The sequence below is a fragment of the Lolium perenne genome, chromosome 4 (assembly GCF_019359855.2).
Source record: "Lolium perenne isolate Kyuss_39 chromosome 4, Kyuss_2.0, whole genome shotgun sequence".
NCBI classification, from domain to species: domain Eukaryota; kingdom Viridiplantae; phylum Streptophyta; class Magnoliopsida; order Poales; family Poaceae; genus Lolium; species Lolium perenne.
The window spans coordinates 284,597,288-284,620,278 of record NC_067247.2 but is presented as its reverse complement, the minus strand read 5'-3'; the positions used below and the strand labels follow the sequence as shown (position 1 = coordinate 284,620,278).

The 22,991-nt window shown below is 45.7% G+C and overlaps 2 protein-coding genes across 3 annotated transcripts; both read left to right on the top strand.

Moving 5' to 3' along the window:
• The first annotated feature begins 10,762 nt into the window (after positions 1 to 10,762).
• Positions 10,763 to 13,475, top strand: LOC127295623 (uncharacterized). The gene is made up of 2 exons (XM_051325590.2): positions 10,763 to 10,961; positions 12,417 to 13,475. Exons 1-2 carry the CDS (start codon positions 10,889 to 10,891, stop codon positions 13,205 to 13,207), a joined length of 864 nt encoding a protein of 287 aa, XP_051181550.1. The 5' UTR covers positions 10,763 to 10,888; the 3' UTR covers positions 13,208 to 13,475.
• A 1,021-nt stretch (positions 13,476 to 14,496) lies between these two features.
• Positions 14,497 to 21,380, top strand: LOC127295622 (probable glutamyl endopeptidase, chloroplastic). 2 transcript variants are annotated; one of them, XM_051325589.2, is made up of 15 exons: positions 14,498 to 14,779; positions 15,591 to 15,804; positions 15,927 to 16,037; positions 16,128 to 16,173; positions 16,255 to 16,364; positions 16,442 to 16,945; positions 17,383 to 17,511; positions 17,793 to 18,089; positions 18,191 to 18,649; positions 18,842 to 18,907; positions 19,023 to 19,083; positions 19,171 to 19,320; positions 19,403 to 19,540; positions 20,058 to 20,338; positions 21,024 to 21,380. In XM_051325589.2, coding segments are annotated over exons 1-15 (2,808 nt in total). In that variant the 5' UTR covers positions 14,498 to 14,538; the 3' UTR covers positions 21,025 to 21,380. The 2 variants fall into 2 exon arrangements, with proteins under 2 accessions (XP_051181548.1, XP_051181549.1); XM_051325588.2 differs by lacking the exon at positions 21,024 to 21,380 and having other exon boundaries at positions 14,497 to 14,779; positions 20,058 to 20,342.
• Positions 21,381 to 22,991: the final 1,611 nt, after the last annotated feature.

The following is a 22,991-nucleotide window of genomic DNA, read 5'->3' as shown; positions in this document are numbered from 1 at the left end:
TGGCGACAACGGCAAAAGAAACAGGAAAATAAAAAAAAGAAAAAGAAGGGGCATTCAACTAGACCTCCGGCTTCGACGAGCTAGGAGTCAAAGTTGGCTTGATTCCGAGATAGGCCAGGATCTTCTTCATGTTGGGGTTTGCCACCCTAATCAGTGCTCGCCACTTTGTGGTCTCCATCTCTTCTGTGTCGCCCACTTTCGTCCAGTCGATAGTTTGCTGGCTGTCAGCAACCAAGGCGACAGTGCTTTCGACAGCAATCTTCATATTTTCTTGGCGCATCTTCAGTCCAAGATCTTCTGGTGGACTGAAGTCCTTGGCAAGAGAAAGGAAAGTCTTGGGCTCCATTTTCTTCGGGAAGAAGTAAGGGAACAGCCGTGACAATCCTGCGTCAGCCTGTTCAATGCCTTCACGAGTTTCTGTTCCATGAAACTCAAGGACAGAGAGTGCGTCGAGAAGAGGATCGTTGTCGGGATCTTCAAGCTCAAATTCTTGGTTTGTTTTACCTATCGAAGAAAATATATATTGGTCGACAAGCAAGTAAAGAAAAGCAAGTCTAAAGAAGACAGAATAGATCGAAAAACTTACTGACAAAGCGCCGATTCTGCGAGTTCAAGCGCTTGATGATCGCTTTTTCACGAGCAGCCTGCGCGGCTTTATGCTCGTTCAAAGAAGTTTCAGCATCATGAAGCCTTTTCTGCAGATCTTCGACACCAGCAGCTTCTGCCTTGGCCTTATCAGCCTCCGCTTTAGCCTTGCCAGCATCAAGTTCGGCCTTCTTGCGAGCCGCTTCACTTTGCTCTAATTTCTAAGCAAGCGTGTCGGCAATTTTGTTGGCCTCCGCAAGTTTTTCTGCCAAAATAGTCAAAAATAGTCAAAATTGCGACAAAACAGGAGCAAGAAGCCGCGAACAAAGGCAAGCACGGAGTCATTACCTTCGGTCTTGCTGGCATACTCGCGGTACCCAATGAATTGGGCACCAATGCGAATAAGTTCTTTGATCATGGGCTGTCAAAGGAGGATAAAGAAAGAAAGCGTTGGTATGGAAAAAAACATGGTGGCACAAAAAAGCAAACAAGAGAAAATATAGGCAATGATAAAAAGAAATTAAGGACTTACATCATCCAAAAGAGGACTCGAGGAGCTACCCAATTGTAGGGTAGGCTCCTTGATTGTTTCAACCCTTGTCCTTTTTGGCAAAGGGACAAGGGGGCTTGCAGGAGCAGCAGGTTCGTCGATGTTTTGTTGAGGAGGCGAAGATTCCTCTCCTTCAACGTGCACCTCAGAAACAACTAGAGTATGCGACGTACTCGTTCGAGCAGTCGCATCAGTAGCTGGCATTTCTTCCTCGTCACCAGTACAAACAAATGACGGCTGTATAAAAAAGCAAGATAGAGAAAAATCTTCGAGTAGCAAAACAAGGAGCAACAAGAGATAACTTACGAGCTGATGAGAGCTTCAAGGTATGGATCAAAAGCTGCCTTCTGGCGTGAAGGAGCAGCTTCTTCGGCTTTGGAGGTGCCGGAATCTTCTACTTCAGTCCTCTTCCTTTTGTTCTTTGGAGAAACAGCAGGAGGAGGAGACTGTGCCGAGGTGGTACCCTCGGATTCACCTTCCTTTTCAGAAGATCCCGCAGATTTTCGAGAACCTGCGGGTTCATTCTCAGGGACAGGAGCATCTTGGTTGTCTTCAATAACAACAGCTCGTTCTTCGACTTCTCCACCTTCAGGAAGGGGAGGAAGCGAGACAAGATCTGGATGGTTCTATGAAAACAAGGGGGGATGTCAACAAAAGAGATGCAAAGGATGGCAAATCAAAACGAGTACAGTCGACAAAAGTTACCTCGGGGAGCGCATTGGCGGCGCTGTATGGTTTTACGCGACAAGAAGAAGGGACAGGATCTTTTTTGCTGAGGGAGGAGATTTTTCGGACAAGCTTCTCTAAATCCTTGACCTCTAAATTCACCGACAACCGATCCGCATCCTTGTCGCCAGCATACTTCCAGAGAGGGTATTTGCGAGCCTGAAGAGGCTGCACTCTGATTCTCAGGAAATAGGCTGTGATTTGGATACCTGATAGCTCTTTGCCGCGAGTGTTTTGCAACTCGTGGATGCGAGTCATCAATGCCTCTGTCGCCGTTTTTTCCTCCTCGGTAGCCTCTGCATCCCAAGAGCGGCGGCGATAGATTTTCTCGGCACCGTCAAAAGGAGGAATATTGTCTTCAGCACATCCATTGTTTTCCTCATGGATGTACAACCACTTTTTGCGTCACCCTTGAACTGAGTCAGGGAATTTGACGTCGAAATACTCGACATCGGGGCGAACGCAGATAACAACGCCGCCTATATTATAGGCGACATTGGGAGAGCCATTACGGCGACAAAAGAAAATGCGCTTCCATAGTGCCCAGTTAGGCTGGACGCCAAGGAAGGCTTCACAGAGGGTGATGAAAATGGAAATGTGGAGGATGGAATTCGGCGTGAGATGGTGAAGTTGCAGACCGTAAACAAAAAGCAATCCTCGAAGGAAAGGGTGAATGGGGGCAGAAAGGCCGCGGATGAGGTGGTCGACAAAACTAACCCGATACTCCATTGGAGGCGTTGGGTAGCTTTCTTCGCTGGGGAAGCACAGCGCTTTGGGCTTCTTGCTGATCCCCAGTTTCTTCAGGAGGTTGATGTCTTGGGTGGAGATTTTGGATCTCTCCCACTCGGCGCTTCCCAGATCCACGGAAGCCATCGTCGATTCTGGCGTGCTGTGTCTGGTCAATCTACGCGGTGGCATTAACAATGGCGCAGGAATGCAGCTTGGGAGAAGATGAGCTCAGGTAGTTGTGGGGAACAAGAGGAGTTTTTGCAGAGGAGAGCAGGAGAACGGCGCGAGCGAAGGTGCTTGAGGAAGAAGAAGGAGATCTTATATAGAGGTGCGGCCAAGTGGCGTACCGTTGGATGAAAAAAGTGTGCGGCAGATGATGACTACGTGGAACGGGGGTAAAAAAGTAATTTAATCCTGGAGAAGTTACAGTGCGTGCGCCAGGAAAAGCGGAGGTCGTGTGTCCCCCACTTACACGACGTGTCAAGATAATGGGTAATTTGGGCCCACAAGGCAGAGAGAGAGGACTTCTCGCAATTTCAGGACATTAAAACGTGGCTATCGTCAGCAGTAACGTCACTTAGCAGGAGAAAAATTCGACTCAATAGCTTCATAAAAAAGGCCACAGGGAAAAATATTGGAGAGCCTTTGATCAAATACAAGTTTTTGATCAAATGCTCGGGGGCTACTTCGGAAAAATGAAAAGATCAAGAAAGACAAAATAGAAATGGCGTGAGCCTATGATCAAATACAAATATTTGCTCATAGCCACGGGGGCTACTCCCATCGGGAGCGCTGTTCGCGCACCCGAGAGATTTGAAAACTTTGGGAAAGAAAAGAAATATAGCAGCATAAGGCGTGGAGTCTACACCCAAGCACAAGTCCTTGACTGTAGCCTCGGGGGCTACTCCCATCGGGAACGCTGTTCGCGTGCCCGACGAAATTATAAAAAAAAAGAGAAGAAAAGAAAGAGAGATGGAGAAAAAGAAGAAGAAAAAGTGAGCATATTTCGAGTTATATGCATAACTCTACATACACTCCCATCGGGAAAGCAATATAAGTCATCCGTTGACTCAATAAAATGTGCCATTCCAACAGCCGAATAAGCACTCGACAATATATTCTCAGAACGCCAAAGTTGCGATCAATTTCTGAATGCCGCAAATTTGCGAAGGTAAGACCCCAGATCCGTTCTGTGTGGCGTGGCGCCGTCTCTGACGTCGGTTTGCTACTTTTATCCGTATCAACAGATACGAAGAAAAATCCTAACGGACGCGTTGGGTACCCGATAAATATGACTAGGACTCGACAGAATAGTAAGACCTTAAGTGGCACCTGTCGAAGTTTACACCAGTATCCCGAGATCATGTCCAGGGACGTGATCTTGAAGTAGGTTTTTGCGGATTGCCACTAGAGCAGTTAACTAGTACCTGATCCGTCAGATGAACTAGCCCCAATTACCATTATCCCTGTACAATATAGAAATTCATAAGAAGAAATATAGGGAAGTTTTAAGTTGTCGATTAAAAATAAACAGTGGAGATTTTCCCTGACTCTACGATTCAAGCAAAATCTCGGGGGCTACTGACATAGGCATCCCCAATGGGCCTGCCGAAGATAGTACCCTGGGTTTACTGAAGGCCCACGACCCGAAGAATATGAAGATTCGGAAGCCCAAGTTGATATTAAGGAAAATTAGAATTGTAATAGAGATGATGTTTGTAATCTTGCGGGATGAGTTGTAAACCTTCCCGGACTCTGTAACTTGTACAATACGAATCCCTCGACTCCACCTCCTATATAAGGGGGAGTCGAGGGACAAAGAAAGCATCGAATCATTGTCTCTCAAACCCTAGTTTACATAATCGTCGAGTACTTTTCGGCTGAAACCTTCGAGATCTATGTGCCCTCTACTTCCAACTAAACCCTAGTCTACAACCCGTAGGCATTGACAAGTTAATCCCTTGTCAAGCGGCATACTGGCACGTTACGGGCGCGCGTCCTCCGATGAAGCTATGGTGTCTACGGCGATGCTGTCGGTGCTAGGCGATGTAGGAGGGCATGGTGGCAAGGTTTGGCACCAGGGCCAGTGAGGAGAAGAAGGGAGAAGAGAGGGGGCTCGACGAGGTGGCGCCATGGCCGGCATGGTGTGTGCATGCATGCTATGCATGCCTCCCTAGGGTTACTGTGGTGCATTGAGTGAGAGAGGGAGCCAGGGGACCAAGTAGAGAGGTTTAGGGCAGGTTAGGGTCAGTAGATCACTATTTAGAATGGTGTTGCATTTATTCCATATTTGGAAATTTGTAAATTTTGTCCAAATTCAAATGAGTTCAAAGGTGGTAAGATTTGGAAGTGGTGTGTTTGAGTGAGTTGTAAATGACCAGAGAGGATGAGAGGTGGTGGTGGAATTGTCCAAATCAAAGAATTGCAAAAAAAAATGCTAAGTGTGAGATTGTTCCACTTAATAAAAAGTTCCAACTTTGCATGAGCATAGTATTTGATCTAAAGTGAATTTGGCATGGTGGTCTTTACCGAAGTTGTTCACCTTGATATGCTCTTGGATGAGGTGCAAAGAGTTGGCAAAGTTTAGTTTGAAAATTTTGAATTGCAAGGGCTCAAAGTAGGGATCAGACTATAATTGGCAGATTTGACCATTATCATATGTGATCCCAATTTGAGTTTGAATTCAATTTGTTTTGTGTTTCTTTGATTCCAAAAGTTGTAATAAGTATTTAGTAACATTGTTCAACTAATGGTGAAGACCAAAATGGTCTAGGGTAAAGATTTATAAAAATGGCATAAACCATATGTGAGGGTTTTAGGGTTTTTCTTTTATTTGATTTCTTTCTCTTTCTGATTTCTTTGGTTTGTGATCTTCACTTGATCACATTAGGGTTTTAGAGTTTAGCACATACACATAATAACAATCATCATGGCATATCACCCAAATGCACAAGTCCTATGCATGGCACTATATGCAATTTAAAAGTTTTTGTTGGTTTGAAATTTTGCTCTCTGGAATTCTTCTAACTTTCTTTTTATTGAAAATTGGGATGTTACAATTTTCGACCCCTGGTCATCCTGAACCCCTATATAAGTGCCCAGGACGCCCCCAAATTAGGTTTAGACCATGTTTAAGATAAACCATAGTTCATAGTTGATTGCTTTGCAACTCTATCGAATTTCTACACCATATTGCTTGATTTGGTGTATACCCTGAAAGTCTTGTGTGATCTGCTGTTCCATTGGGAATTAGACGGTTGCAACTTACCGCTTCGTGGTCGGCGGCTACGTGCGCAAGTGTGTGGAGTTGCGAATATCTTGCAGGTTTGAGAGCTATTGCATTGACGACAGGGACCAATCGAGAGACTTCGTTGCGTCATACAAGTTATCATCCACTTCACCATCATGTTATCTCCGCTGTGTTCATCGCGTGATCATCATCACCACCGTGCTTACTGAGAAGATCGGGCAACCCCTTATCATGTACCATGTGGCACCGTCTCCGCCTCGTCAAATAGTTTAACCACACGAAAGACAGATATGAGATCTGACATTCAGAGACACCACAACTCTTAGAAACCTCACTCCTGAAAGGGATCTGAAGGGGGAACTTGCAGAGGGCATCATCTTTACTGCTACACACATCATTGGAGGGCAAGGCAGCATCATCCATCATCAATCGTTTCATCTCTGTCTCTATAACCATCAGCATTCCCATCTTGTTTACCTCCTTTTTGTAATTCCAATTTCCATTCTGGATTTGCACTTGAGTTCATCCATATATCCGTATATCATTTATATGCCTATGATGATGTTGTTGATTTCCTCTATGTGTGACTAGTTATCTTGTTCTTGTGGAGATGGAGAAACCCTAGCAATATTATGATGTGAAATAAAGATAATATGTACTTTCAGTTCATAAGCATATATTAGTTTTCTCTCTAGATATTATGTGAAGTGCACCATGTAATATTTACCTACGAGACTCGAGAGAAAACTATTGTTGGTCATGTGTTAGTATGTACGATGCTAAGTGACATAACGTGCTGACGCGATATTCATGTGGGTAATGGAGATAAGAAAGCATTCACTAAGCTCATACCAATATCCATGAGAAAACCCTTAATTATGCGGAATCAGAGTTGCTTGATTACGATCATTGCAGTGGTTACTCGAGATGAAATATCAGATAGCTGTCTGTGATCATCTTATTATGGAACCCTTCCCATACATGCACATGAAAGATGATATAGACTCATCTTATATCATAAATAGTACCAATGCTAGTGGTATACATTCCCTGAGAATGCTTTAGCCTTCTTGTAGTTTCATTATTTTTGCACAATGATTGTCTATTTGTTTTCATTCTGTAGTTTTAATTATTACTCTTTTGCACCAAAACACATTTCTCTCAAAACAATCTTACTTGGGATCAAAGGAAACTTTCAAGTATCCTTTGGTAAAGGGAAACAAGAGGAATAAAGACCCCTACCAATAGCTCTCCGTGGTTTGATAGTTTTACTTTGAAACTAGCTGCATACAAACTGTGCACTTGCGGTCATCATACACCCAACTAATGTTTCCTTGTGGAGGTGTGCATGTTAGTAGTGTATTCTTTGGTGGGAGGCGACGTTCCAGTCGACAACGAGGAACCTGTGACGACTTCGTCAATCTCAAGACTCATCGATCAATTTCTTGGACTCAGTCTTTCTATGGTGGTCATAGGGGTAGGGTGTGCGTGCGTGCATTTATAGAAGTGAGTGTATTTGTGACCGTCTGCTTCTTGGGTGTACGTGGCTGCAAGTTAGTGGGTTCTGCCTTGGTCACTGCGACACTCTATTAAATCAACACTTGGCGATCTTCCTTTGAGAAGGTGGGATTTATGCACAAGGACGATAGGATGCTGCTCCATTGGTGAAGTCCACGCGATGTGCTGCTTTACGATTAATTCATGATGCACAATTTTGCCGTATTTCGTTAAGTTTTAACATGTTTTAGAAATATGTATTATAGACCAAAATGAAACATGATGGAACCATGCCGTGCGGCCTAGCGTGCACCCTAAAAAGGCGTTTATCAAGTCCAGTCCTTTAGGGAAAGTTTGCATTTTCCTAAAGAGCAAGCAGTTTTGAAAATACTTGATATAATTTCACCTTTTAAAACCATTTCCTTTGTACCAATGTAAAGGATCTTAGCGGAGAGAAAGTTTATAAAGGGCTCCACAACACGTACGTATAGCATGAGGGGGCCATGAGAGGGGCCACTGATGAGGCAAATGTAAATATTATTAGGTTCATCTTGTAAATGTGGGCGATGATAGGGTCTACGTTGTACCCGCTTGAATTCATCTCTTCAAGCCATTAATTCTATCTAAAACTTAATTAGGTGTGGTCCGTTGCGGCGAACGGCTTAGGGGGTGGGAACCATGCACTTTGTGGTGTTAACATTTGTCGCAGCCGAACTAAACATTCTGGAACCAGGAAATGACATCTCTTTAGAAGCCTGGTGGAGCGCAGGAAGGGAGCTAGTGCACATGAAGGACATGAGAAGTTTTGCTCACGTCTTGGCTGCTTTGGAAGCAACGGAATGCCAGAGTATGCAACAACATCTCGCAACAATGCAATATCGAGCAGCTGGTGGTGCGCATAAAAGAGGAGTTCAATGCCTGGAAAGGAGCTAGGGCTAGGAGGGAGTCCCACGGTGTCGCGCGTGTGTGTTGGCCGGCCATGTGCGATCGGTTCTTGTAAACATTATTTCTTCTCTTCTATAACTATATGGTATACTATTGGCGTACCCTCGAAAAAAAACCCTGCTAGGATCATTTGGCTTGGATATCAGGGCGATGGCCCTAGGCGTGGTGGTGCATCAGGGTGACATGTCATGTTACGCACAAGACACATGCTTCTTGTGTTATGTTGGCTTCATTTGCTATTGGAGGGTCGTACGTATTAGACTACGAATGCACTTATTCCTTTTTAAAGTGGTCTCATTGCTTTGGATTTAGGTGAAAATGCCCGATACATATGAAAGCACATCTACATGTTGCATTTATTTATTTTTGGGGGAATTCCATATCACGGCTAGTGTGATTCTTTCTTTCCAAGTTTAATAAAATTCTTTTCTAGTGATTTCGGGTTCACCATCTTGATACAACATCAAAGAGCTTTTCAATTATGTTTAGGTCATCTCCAGCGGCGCGACGCATTTCGGACACCCAAAATGTCCGCGAGCGTCCGTTTGCGTCGCCTGGCGGACGCGGAAATGGTCGTTTGTCCGTTTGCGTCTGGGGCTGGCTCCAGCGGCGCGACGCAAATTCAGCGCATGCGAGAATTCAAAAATTGGTGTCCAAATTGAGGGCTGAAACTACTTTGCACAAAATTTTACAGCCGCAAGTTCATCACACTTTGCACATGTCATGGCGCAAAGTGGAGTCCAAAAGGGGCACAACAAGACCTGAACAACAATAAAAATGTCCAAAAGGAGGCCAAGGTGTTGGTCGCATGGTGCCGGTGATCAGGCGTCTCGCGCGCGGATTTCGGCGCGCCTCTTGATGAACCAGGCCCTGGTGTTGTCGTCGACGTTGCTCAAGTCGGCTAGCATGATCCTAGTGTCCTCTGCAAGGAGCTTGGCCTTGGCGTCCATCCTCCTAGCCTCGACGTCAAGCAATTTGGGTCGTTGCCAGCCACGCTTCACACAAACACTTATCCTCATCGTCGACGAAGCCTTGTGTCCTCAAGCTCTTGCCCTTCTTCTTCTGAGCAATGTCAGGCTGTGTTGGCGCGTCGTCGAAGTCGTCGACGGACACGGGTGTTGGCTGCGTCTGCTGGGTGGCGAACAGCCGTGCGGTGTCGATGTCCTCCGCATCTTGCGTTGGTGGTCAGTCATCATGCGCGCCTATCCCGGCCCGATTATCGCGAACGAAGTCGCCGCCGTAGATAATTTCCTGGATGTCTGGATCATGGATGTCCTTCCAATAGTCCTACGAACGACCGAACATCAGACGCATGATACACGGCACTCGCACACATTGACAGAGCTCACGTACCGGGTCGTCCATCGTCGGAGCAGGCGGCGCCATTTCGTCGAACAGGATGCAGGGCTACGGCATGCTCTCCTCCGGCACCTAGCGCGTCTTCTGTGTCGCGCCCGGGCAGGAGTCACCGCTTCTAGGCATCCGATTGAGGTCGGAAACCGCCGCCCCGGTCAACTTCACCGGCGGCAGGCCGGAGGCGAACCGCGACGGCGCGTGGCCCTGCAAGGGAGCGGGAGTTCCAGGGCGCAGCTGGGAACTTACCGAGCTGACCAAAGAGGCCGGAGGAGCGACACCGGCGATCACCTCTCTCTTCACGAGCATGTAGCCCTCCGCTAAGGTCGGATGGAGGGCTACTTGCGCGACGTCGGCTTTGATCTGCATCTGCCAGGCCTGCTGGTTGGCGGCCGCGGTAGTCTTGATCTTCTGGTTCTTGCGCCGCCCGCGACGCGCGGCCTCCACGATTTTCTCCTCCGCGGAGAGCACCTTCTTTGCCGCCTTCGGCTTTGCCTCCCGGCCGCCGCCGGTGGCGACCCGCTTTGCTTCCGCCGGAGCTGCAGCCTCCATTCTGGCTATGGTCGTGACTACGGGGGAGTGTGGGGCGGCGGCGAGTGCGAGGGTTTGCTCCGCATCCATGGCGGTAGCTGCGGCGGCGAGGACGTCCATCGCTTCTGGACTGCTCGCGCCGGTCTAGTTTGCAATTTCGCGCGGGGGAATGGCCAGTGGCGGGAATAATATCGGCCTCCAACCACTGACGCGCGGGTCCTACGTCTTTTTCGGCGGACACTCGGCGTGACCGCCGAGCGTCCGCGGAGACGCAAACCTGGCACATATTTGGCCAGGTTTGTGTCTTCGCGGACGACCCGGTCACTTTGCGTCGCCCCGCTGGAACAGGCCCCAGACGCATTTCCGATCACGGCAGACAAAAACGGTCGCTGGCGCCCGGTGGAGATAGGCTAGGGCTAGAGTTTTGTGAATTTCAGTCGAACACGTGCGGATGAGTTCTCCGGTCACTGGGCCCATAGCGTTGGGACCCACATAACGCCGTGTCCTCCCGGGTAACGCGTCCGCCACGCGGCACCAGCGAGCCGGACTTCTTGACGTTCTTTTTTTTCTCTGTCGAGGAATCTGCCCTCCCTTTCTTCCTCTCGTTATTATTCCTTTCTTCTTCCCCTCTTCCTCTTCCTCCTCCTCCTCCACCGGCGGGGGAGAGATCCTTCCTTCCTCTGCAGCATCAGCAGCAGCGTCCGAGCCGAGCGCAGGCGAAGATGCTGGACATCCAGAAGCGACGCGTGCAGCTGCTGCTCTTCGTCACGGGCGTCCTCGCCCTCAGCATGACCGGTATGCTTTCCCGCCGCGGAATCTCCAATTCGTAGCCCCCTTTCTGTTTATTTACAATTTTCCTGGCCAAATCACGGAGGCAGAGCCCGCGGGCTAGATATTTCGTAGAATGGCGGATCCCCGCGCGCGTTTTCATGTGTAATTTTAGGCACCTTTCAGTCTGCGATTCAGTGATTTTTGGGGTGTGTGGCGGTTGTTGCCTAGCGAAAAATGGATGCGCGTTCAGTGGCGATCTTGGGTTTCAAAAGACGGTTGGTAATGTCCGGGAAGAGCAAAGGGGGCGGCGCTTGTTGCTGAAATTTCAGCTGCTTTGGGTTAATTGGCCGTTCCCTTCCCAGGTTTGGGTTGATGTTGTGGGTCGAATTTCGAAGTGTACACGAGGAATGAGGCATATATATATCGTGCGAATTCGGTGCTAACTTGTTAAGGATTATTTCAGTGCTTTGCTGTACAGATTAGCATCTGGCAGAGGGCTGAGCTGAAAGACAACATGAACACACTGTTAACGTATGAACCCAGTAATACAAATAGGGTGTCTCAGTCTTGAAGGTAGATTATCATGCCACTGTTGTGATGAAGAATATATAATAGAAATGTTCATATGGTTGTATCATTATAAAGAAAAGGGGCAGCCCGGTGCATGAAGCTCCTGCTTTGCGTGGGGTCTGGAAGGGTCGGACCACATGGGTCATTGTACACAGCCTTTCCTTGCTATTTTTGCAAGAGGCTGTTTCCACATGGTTATATCACTATATTTCAACTAAATCAGGGATGAGTTATGAGTTAGTAGCTTCTAAACTCTGTCCGATACCAGTGAGTGTGGAGTGTACAATCTACCGATATGGTTTGCCTTGCTCATTTCCCCCCGTACTAGCTTAAGGGCGCTTGGCAAATGATGCATGTAATTCATTATGTAAGTTTGCCAGGCATGGATAGATTCACCAGATTCCTTGCGATAAATAAAATGTTGTGCAAAGCAATGCTTTGGACCTGCCGGGCAATGTCGCCCTGGTGAAGGAGCTAAGAAGTACTGATTTTACTTTCATTCAATAACTATAATGTGGGTTCCATCCTGTGGGAGTGTAATCAAGTAGCACATTTAATGGCGGCGAAGGACCATCGAGTGTGGACATCCATTTTTTTTTGCTGATATATATTGTGTGGCGACTATAGGTTCGGCTATATGCCCATGTTAATGAAATCTATGTGTTCTACTGAAAAAACCCATATTAAATCTCCAATTAGTGGATCCATGAGTCTCAAATTATTTTTGAAAGATAATTCTTTCTGTCTTGCTAAGTTGACATGTTGGCAAGCCACGATCCCATGAAAAGTAGCTATACTTTAATAACTATTGCATTGATATTTCTCTTGGCATCCAAAGCTCCTTTTCTTTTGGAGAAGTAGACCTTATGTCTCTAGAAAAAAACATTAATTCAAATTTCTAATTTGCAGCTGAGAAGTGCAGGGAACTTGTTGGAAAGGAGGCTGCATCAAAGAGTGGGCAGTTCACATTCCTGAACTGTTTCGATATGGGCTCAGGCAGCTTTGCATGCGCAGGGAAGGAGGGGGTCAAGCTGTATGTCAACAACCTCCGAAGTGCACACATGGAAAAGGTGCGGCAACGAGCCATTGAGAAAGCGTTAGCTGATGCTGTGATGGAAGGCCTGAGTCCTGCCGAGGCAGCCAAGCAAGCTCAGAAGGTTGGTGCAAAGGCGACAAAAGTGGCTGCTCGCCAAGCCAAGAGGATATTGGGGCCAATAATCTCCTCTGGCTGGGACTTCTTTGAAGCAATGTACTTTGGCGGAAGCATGACCGAGGGTTTTCTCCGGGGCACCGGCACCTTATTCGGAACCTATGTAGGTGGCTTCCATGGCGAGGAGAGGTTGGGAAAGCTCGGCTATCTTGCTGGAAGCCAGCTAGGCAGCTGGGTCGGGGGAAGAATTGGGCTGATGGTCTACGACGTCATCAACGGGTTGAACTACATGCTCCAGTTTGTCCGCCCAGAGCAGTACCAGTCATCAGCTTATGCTTCGGCAGAGGCTTTGGAGTTCGCAGATAACTATAGGAGTGCCGAAGGAGAGGAGCCGACGTACGGTGAAATGGCAGAAGAGGAGCGGACGTACGGTGAAACGGCAGAAGAGGAGCCAACATACGATGAAACGGCAGAACAGGAGCCGACGTACAGTGAAGCAGCAGAAGAGGAGCAGCGGCAGGAGGAGTCGCAAGGTTTCAGCTTTTTCTGAGACTACAAGTCGTCGACATCGGACAGAACTTACAAAAGTTAGGGTGAAATTTGCAGCAATGAATACTTAGCTTGTTCAGTTATATGACATGTCCTGCTCCGTTTTCTTTCCATGGTTCGAAGATGATACAGTTAGACACGATTCTTCTTCTCTGTAATCTTATTTGGTCACTTGTATATAAACATTCCCTTGTAAAATTTGTGGTACTGTCCTGCTGAATTGTTTGAACGGCAGCGACACTGAACATGAACAGAGAACACGTCGGACACAGTATACATTGTATCTTGAGACAGATATCTGGAAGCAGGTCAATAGAGTTTGTTTGCCGTTTATACCTTGGGCAGTTTGTTTCGAATTTTGGCAGGGTTGGGCAGATGCCACTTCATTTTGAAAGCATTTCAATTACCTGGAGAATGAACAGAATTGTGAGCTCCCACCGTCTTTTGGCGTGTTGGGCCCTCCGTATGCAGTTTACAGTTACGTCATATGAGAACTGGCGTTTTTGTAACCTGAAATGGCTGAGGCCTAGTGCATTCATGTACATGAAGTCCATTGACCTTCGTTTAATTTAGTTTCGCAAAAGAAAAGTACTTTCACATTTGCCACTTCATTTATTTTATGTTTTATATAACATCAATACAAATTTGTGGATATGATATCTTAGTACAGTAATTAACTTTTCTAGTAGTTTGATGCGTCATGATACTAGAATTCTCTTTCTCGTCCTTAAACTGCGATGCATACTTAGATGACACTACGTTATACTTCTTGCAATGTGAGAGGCATGAAAAGAGCCGCACCTCTGCTAAACTGGGCGTCAGTGACCAATCATTTGCTGTCAGCAGTCGCTGTCGCTGCTCAGCTAATGCTACAATGCAATATCGCCACATATAGGCCGTTAAAAAGAGTCTCACGCTAGCTGACAAATACTGTAGATGGAAAATGGGAGCACTTTCCTGTGTCGTCCACAATGTGTCGACAACATGACTCCATAGCGTACACTCGGATCAGATTCTTCCAATCAGACACCAGATTTTTCATCTGAGGCTCAAAGAAGCCCTGATTGATTCACATCACCAAACCAAAACCCAGATAGCAATACACAATTTCTTCGTGTTTGCACAAGCAAAAATCAAGGAACCTGAAATTATCAAAGGCATGAAAACTTCACTTTCAAAAATATACAGTATAATACAGTTTTATACATTTGAGAAAAATAGTTTCGAAAAGGTCAGAAATATCTTTTTTCCACCAAGGTATCCCACCATCCCACTATTCTATGCTATCTACTACTCCCTTCGTATACAAGAAGGGAGGGAGGCCAGAAAACCATGTCGTCCCTTTCCTTCCTCCATAGGGCCTGCCTCCGCGTCGCCCTGCTCCCGCTCGCGCCGCTGCGGGCTCCTCTTCGCCGCTCTCATCTCCCGCGGCCTCTCCTCCGGCTGCCTCCCCGGAGCGCCATGAGCTCCGCCGCGTCCAGGATGTCCCACATCGCCGCCGCCACCGCCTCCGGCGCGGCGGGGGAGTCCAATGACCCGGCGGCGGCATCCGGCTTGGCCCAAGAAGACGACGGTCGGTGCTGCTTCCTTTTATGCGAGAGATCGTTGGTTTTTTGTTACTTCTTGTCGTGGGGGATGGGGGGAGTTGTGTGGGTTTAGTGGATTGGAGTGGCTTGGCGGGGGAGAGATTGGAGCTCTGTTCCTGGATCGGCTCCTGGAAAAGATAGTAGTTTTCATAAGTTATGATCTGGATTACACTTGATAGGATTGTTGTCTATAATTTAGATTAATCTGATTTTTTCCGGTAAAGATCGCATCACTTGCCCTCTCAAGTTCACTTCTTCAGTTATTATGATTTGGTTTGCTCGCCAATAGCCCAATACCACTATCCAGAGCTTGATGAATTAGTCTAATTTTTTGCTGCGAAAATCATGTCACTGAGTAGTATTTATGTTGTGTGTAGCTCAGTAAGAGATTTGTAGGGTAGCATGCAGCTTAATAAGAGTCTGTTGACTTTCAGTTGCTTACCTTTGCAAGTTAAGAGACTTGTTCAATTGACATTCAATGGCGCTCGTTACTACGGAATTGTCTTTGTGTAGCACCTTCAGTTGCAATGCATGATTTATCTAGGAAAGAGCATAGTTGTTCCATGTGAATTATTTGTTCTTTGTGGTTTTTGGCTCGTGGTTGTTCCTTTGCAAATATTTTCCTTGAACGGAACTGTATTTTTGTTTCCGCCAATCATACAAGTTTTCTTTCCGTGCGCACGGTGAAATCTGCAAAGTGCTGCTTGAGCAGACTTTGTCCTGCATTTAACTCTGCATGAAAAGATAATATAGACAGTAGTGGAGTGGACAGTGATTTTTTGTTTGCATATCATCCAGATCTTTCGGCGGCGCTGGGCTACCGCCTCCCCCCAAAAGAAATACAGGACATAGTTGATGCACCGCCACTTCCTGTTTTGTCATTCTCACCAAGCAAAGACAAGATTCTTTTTCTCAAACGTCGAGCGCTGCCACCACTATCTGATCTTGCAAAGCCTGAGGACAAACTTGCTGGCGTAAGGATCGATGGCCATTCCAATACTAGAAGTCGAATGTAAGTAATGTTAACGCTTTCTCAGAATTTCAGTCTTTGAATTATTTCATTTCATTTTTACAAGTTCACCGTTACGCTTTACAGCATGTCATAGATGGAAATCTGATTTACCTAATTTGTAGGTCTTCCTACACTGGAATAGGTATCCATAAGCTAATGGATGACGGAACTTTGGGCCCAGAGAAAGTGGTCTATGGATACCCCGAAGGAGCAAAGATTAATTTTGTTACCTGGTAAATTTCCAGATATTTGTATCAAGTAACTTCCATCATTTCTTTTCGTACTTTTTGTAATGGCTCGTGACACGCAACCATGTGAACCAGGTCACATGACGGTCGTACTCTATCATTCAGTGTTCGAGTTGAGGAGGTAATTGGTTGGATTGACTCTGATACAAAGGTAGTTGTTGTGTTATCCATGATTCACTATAACAGACTTCTTTGCAAGCAGGAGGACAACAAAATCAGCAAGCTAAGGGTATGGGTTGCAGACGTGGAATCTGGAGAAGCAAAGCCACTTTTTAAATCTCCTGATATTTACTTGAATGCTATTTTTGACAGGTGAATGTTTCTAATATTTCTATGCCTCCTATTTTGATTGTTTCTTCTTCCAAATGATTGTTTCTACTATTTTGCAGCTTTGTATGGGTTGATAACTCTACTTTGTTAGTCTGCACCATCCCTGTATCACGTGGTGCCCCACCAAAAAAGCCATTAGTTCCAGCTGGTCCAAAAATTCAGTCTAACGAGACAAAGACTGTGGTCCAAGTGAGAACTTTCCAGGATCTTCTAAAAGATGCATACGATGCTGATCTATTTGATTACTATGCAACCTCACAGCTCATGTTGGCCTCTTTGGATGGAACTGTGAAGCCGATGGGGCCTCCTGCTGTATATACATCCATTGATCCATCACCGGATGACAAATATTTGATGCTTTCTTCTATCCACCGTCCATATTCATATATCGTACCCTGTGGAAGGTTTCCAAAGAAAGTTGAATTATGGACTGCGGATGGTAAATTTATTAGGGAGCTTTGCGATTTGCCCCTTGCAGAGGACATACCAATTGCGACGAGCAGTGTGCGCAAGGGAAAACGTTCAATCTATTGGAGGCCAGACAAACCTTCAACTTTGTATTGGTACGCAAAACACCACCTGATGACCGATGCATTATTTTTTGGTTTAAGCCTTAAAAAGTAGCATCTGCCTGGATAACTGGTACTACCTCTGTCCATAAAAAGATGTTGCAAGTTTGTCTAAATTTAGATGTATCTAGACACTCTTTAGTGTATAGATATAGATACATCCGAATTTAGACAAATCTCCGACATCCTTTTATGGAAGGGAGGGAGTACATGAAAGCATTCTAACTATTAGATCTTTCTATGTACAAACTTTGCTCTATAGTGCCAAATATACCTTTTGGATTACTATTATTATCATATGATACAGTAATTTGAGTTGAGAATGTCTTTTATGTGTTGAGAATATCTTTGTCAATATATGTATGATATGCTGGTGTTTTATGTGTTATTTCTTTTTCTAGCTTGGTTTAGTTTATCCTTCTTTTACATAGGGTGGAGACACAGGATGGTGGAGATGCAAAGGTAGAGGTTTCACCACGTGACATAGTTTACATGGAAAATGCTGAGCCCGTAAATGGTGAACAACCAGAAATTCTACATAAACTTGACCTTCGATATGGGTATGTCCTTTGAACTTCCATTAGCCTACTCCAGTAGGATCAGAAATCTTTGCTTTACCACACCTTGATTTCATGGTTAAGCTTTGTTCTTTGACATAGGTGCAATACTGCTAGCAGGAGACTTGTTATGAATAAAGAGTACTCATATAAAATTATCCATCAAATAAATATGAAGTCCTAATCCAAGTCGCTTGTCCTTTTTTGTACAACTCCCTATCCTTTTGCAACTTGTGTACCAAGTAATTAACTGTTCTTGTCCTGTTTTTGTTCTGTTGGTGCAGAGGAACCTCTTGGTGTGATGAATCTCTTGCTTTGGTGTATGAATCATGGTACAAAACTCGGAAAACAAGAACATGGGTGGTCGCTCCTGATAAAAAAGATGTCAGTCCACGAATTTTATTTGACAGATCTTCCGAAGATGTGTACTCTGATCCGGGCTCACCAATGTTGCGAAGAACTACCATGGGAACCTATGTTATTGCGAAGGTCAATAAGCAAGATGAAAGCACGTACCTCTTGCTGAATGGAATGGGTGCCACACCAGAAGGAAATGTCCCATTCCTTGACTTGTTTGATATGTATGTCCATATCCATATCCATGAATCATTTCACTTATTTTCTGTCATAATATAGTTGTAGAATGTATTCCAGATGCCAGCTGATGCCTTTATTTTCGCAGAAATACTGGAAGTAAAGAGCGAATATGGGAAAGTGACAAGGAAAAGTACTTTGAAACTGTTGTTGCACTGATGTCAGATAAAACTGATGGGGATCTTCCCCTTGATCAGTTGAAGATACTTACATCGAAGGAATCAAAAACAGAAAATACACAATATTACCTGCAAATTTGGCCAGAAAAGAAGAAAGTTCAGATTACAAATTTCCCCCACCCATACCCCCAGCTTGCTTCATTGTATAAAGAGATGATACGGTACCAGCGGAAGGACGGGGTTCAACTTACAGCGAACCTGTATCTACCTCCAGGTTATGATCAATCAAAAGATGGACCTTTGCCATGTTTAGTTTGGTCATACCCTGGTGAGTTTAAAAGCAAAGATGCTGCCGGACAAGTACGCGGTTCCCCTAATGAGTTTTCAGGGATTGGTGCTACATCCCCTCTGCTTTGGCTGGCTAGAGGGTATGATTTATCTTTCTGATCTTCAAGAGTACACATGCCATTTATTCCTTATTGCAGTTTCTCATGATAAAAACTTCATCTGCTCCCGTAACCTCCAAATTTAGCTGAAGTTAAAATTTGGACGCATGCCTTTCAAATATATTCCTTTGTGGTACACAGTTACACTCTCTCACTCGACACTTCTGTTTGCAGGTTTGCTATTCTTTCAGGTCCGACAATCCCGATTGTTGGTGAAGGTGATGTAGAGGCCAATGATAGGTGTGTTTGCTATTTTTGCCCTATTCCATTCCCTTCTATGTTGACCAGTTTTTTTTGGTGTTCACTCTACTTGTACATGAAACTTATTCTCTTGTTAACGCAAATTGTTTTGTAGTTATGTGGAACAACTAGTAACTAGTGCAGAGGCTGCCGTTGAGGAAGTTGTCAGGAGAGGGGTAAGCCTTTTGTAGTTCTTTTTTGTGAGCCTTTTCGGGTAATGCCTTTGGAGGGTTGCACATGATTTCTTCTATCACTGATTTTAGGTGGTTCATCCTGATAAAATTGCTGTTGGTGGTCATTCCTATGGTGCATTCATGACAGCCAATCTCTTAGCTCATGCTCCTCATCTTTTCTGCTGTGGAATTGCTCGTTCTGGAGCTTACAACAGAACTTTAACTCCATTTGGATTTCAGGTATAAGCAAATGCTGAATGATTTACCACCTGTCTGGTGCAATGTCATATGTTCAGTCTTAACTGCCTGCTTTTTTCTGCAGAATGAGGATAGAACACTCTGGGAGGCGACTAGCACCTACGTGGAGATGAGCCCTTTCATGTCAGCAAACAAAATTAAGAGACCAATATTACTTATTCATGGAGAGCAAGACAACAATTCTGGAACGCTGACAATGCAGGTAAAGTCCTATGGACCAAGACATCAGTTGCTTTGCACAAGAGTCAGCACTGGTCACCTTTGAACTACTACACCCATCTCTAATGTCTGAATATGTTCTAATCACAAATTCATTTAGGCATGTATAATTTACCTTGCAACTATATTTGCTTCCATGTGGAGGCTGTACAATCGATAGTTGGAATAACGTAGGTTGACACTGTACCAAGACCTAGGAAATTTGATTTGTCATTCCAGGTCTTGCGTTAATATAAATGTGTACCTACCTTGCGCGTCTTACATAGTAAAGTAATGCTTTGGTTTGCGCTGTTTGATAGGCTGTATGGCTAGTTCATTATTTCCTGCTGTCATGCATTGTCTTTTGAGAAAAAGTAGTTTCTACATTGTTATGGATTGATATTTTGACCTAGTTTCCATGGGATTTTTTTAATTTCCTGGTCAGTGGCTCATTAGTTGATTAGATTTGGATGATAGTTTTGTGTAACCTAACCTTTTCCCCCTTTATATTTCAAATACAGTCGGACCGATTCTTCAATGCCTTGAAGGGTCATGGTGTACAGTCTCGTTTGGTAATACTTCCTTTCGAAAGCCATGGTTACTCTGCCAGGGAGAGCATTATGCACTGTCTTTGGGAGTCTGATAGGTGGCTGCAGAAGTACTGCGTCAGTGGTACTAGCAAAGCGGATTCAGAGCCAGCTTCTGATGGTGAAAGTAAAACATTGTCAGCTAGTGGTGGTGGAGCAGCTGTTGAAGGTCTAACCTCTGACGGGTTCTCATCAACACCGCGATCGCTTCTGTGGTAACTTTCCTCTTATTGCTGCTTCTCTTATGAAGCTAAAATCCGTTTTCTTGCGTATTGTGGCTAAGTTAGTCTGTTTGCTGTTAGATTTTTTTTACTGATGTTCAAGGGGGAGTTGGGGATGAACTACCAGTCCACCACCACCATCTCAGATAGGACATAATTTCCATGTAGAGAAATGCACCAACGGACCAACGATTGTCTAAGTCTTAACCAATGTAGCAGTGACTACCCATATGCTTATCTTCCGGATACCCCTGGGCAACCACACTCTTGGCACAGCAGCAGTAGACGTCGCCATCTCATCACTGCTGCTGTGGTTGCAACTAGGAAACTGGTACAATGAGGAGGGAAATGGGGAGCCATGTACAGTAATTTATGGAAGCAATGATAAGGTTTATTAGAAGTTAATCCGTGCACCAGGAATCTGTTCATCTTGTAGGATTGTTTTTTTTTATGGAGGGGGAGGTAGCAGAATGATTGATAGGAGAGTGATACAGCACCGTGTAATCAGTTTCCAAAGCACATTGAAACAAATGAATTTTAGCAACTTCTGTATCGTGTTGCTTGTACTCCTAGAATATCTGTCTCCCTCGGTTAAGTGTGCATCCATCCATGTTAATATTTATGTTTCTTTGCTATTTATGCTGCCTTGAGTTGGACAAATTGCCTTCATCTTATGCAGATCAACTGCTGTTAAGAGAGAAAAGTTCAAGAAATAATGTACGGGAAATAAAATCATCAACGGACAGCATGCAGATGCGCAAAAGGAAAATAAGACGTGCTGCTGAACTTGTATGAGCCGGTCCTTCCAGGCAAGTCTGGACTGTCATTGTATTTTGACAGAAGCTGATTATTTGACAGATTTGTGGGGCTAAGGAAAGAGTTTTAACATTGGTGCATATTTTGGCTTGGCTGGATTCACTCAACTGTAATTCTGTTGCTGGGAGGCCAAAGATACTGTAATTCTTCCCATGATTGATGACTATGTACAGGTGTAGACTAGTGCATAACATTACCAGAGCAGTAATCTTTTGGTCCATCCTGGGAGGCAATCGATCCTATGTGAATTGTATTGTTTCTCGGTGCGCGAATCGGAGAGGTGGGTATGCACAACAGCGGGAGAGTTCGTAGGATATATTGCCTGAATGGAAAATAAATACTGTAGCATTGTTCATTGATGCTCATGGTACGTACATCTTTTGCCCCTCTTGGAAGTTAACGATTTGCAAAACCAATGGTGTTTCAAGAAAAGAAAAACGAGCACTTGCTGCAGGCTCAAAATTGACCTGATATGCCGGTCGCTTTTTCCGCCTTTTTTGTGTGTGTGTAAAGGACATGGTTTTTTTTTTGTGTGTGTGTGTGTGTGTGTGTGTGTGTAAAGGATATGGTTTTGAATGCGGCTTGCGCATTCAGCTGGTGCTGTGGCCAATGCATATGGGGCGTCCGCTCGGCACGATCGTCGATGGGACAATATCAGAGCGATATACCCTCTTGTTATTGCAGGGAACAAGATAGGGATCCAACAAATGTTGGCACGGGACGATGACATGGCTCACCCGTTGTGACTCGCGAGAGGTTAGGCACTAGCAGACCTGCGTCAAAAAAAAATAAAAATAAAAGATCGCGCTTCGGCTGCGACGAAATCCCCACCTGCTGACTGCGTCAGCCCGAACCCACACAACAAGCGTGATTTAAGAGCTCAAAAAAGTTCGTATCATCTCGCATAGCTGGAATTGGCAAAGCCCATTTCATCATTTTTATTCCGTTCGAAAAATGTGCTAAGGGCATCTCCAACGGGGCGACGCATTTCGGACGTCCAAAAGTGGTCGCGAGCGTCCGTTTGCGTCGCCCCGTGGACATATTTTGTCCGCGCGTCCGTTTACGTCTGGGTGTGCTCCCACCGGGACGACCCATTTTTAGATTTACATCCTATTTAAAAATATAAAAAGTAGTACATTTAAATGCATAAAAACTATACAATGTAGATCTAGAAGCCTAGACTACTTGCTTCCGGACGGGCCGGCCCCGTCGTTGCGTCGCTCCATCGCCTACTTCTCAGTCGCCTCCTGTGCGGCTGCTATGGCTCGGTGCGCCGCCGTGTCCTCTTGCAAGCACTGCTCCAGCCTCGCGTTCGCGACGTCGTCCTTGAGCATCTCGAAGGACTCAACTATTGCTCTCTGCTCCGCCACCCTCTCCTCCGGGTAGGCGTATCAGGGTCATCGGAAGACCATGATATGTCGGAGTTGGACTCCTCTGTGGCTACGGCGGCTGCCAGCCTGCGATGTTCCATCTCGGCGTCGAACGCCGCGTGGGCCGCCCACTCCTCCTCTGCTTCCTTCTCCGCGTCAGCCATGTACTTGGCGTCCCTGACCGGGTCGAGGAGGTCGCCCGTGCTGTCGTCGGAGTCGAACTCCTTGTCGGAGCTCGAGGCCGGGGGAGGTGGAGTGGGAGGTTTAGGTGGAGGTGGAGGCGCGGCAGCCTGGCCGCGGCCGGCGTTGCTCATGGTGGCTGCGGTGGAGTCTGAGCGGCAGCGGCGCTACGGTGGAGGTTGTGCGGCGGCTAGGGTTTTGTGGGGAGGAGATGAGATGCTGACGCCCCTGTTTATATAGATCAGAGGCAGGGCGACGGCCGCGACACGCGTGGCAACGCC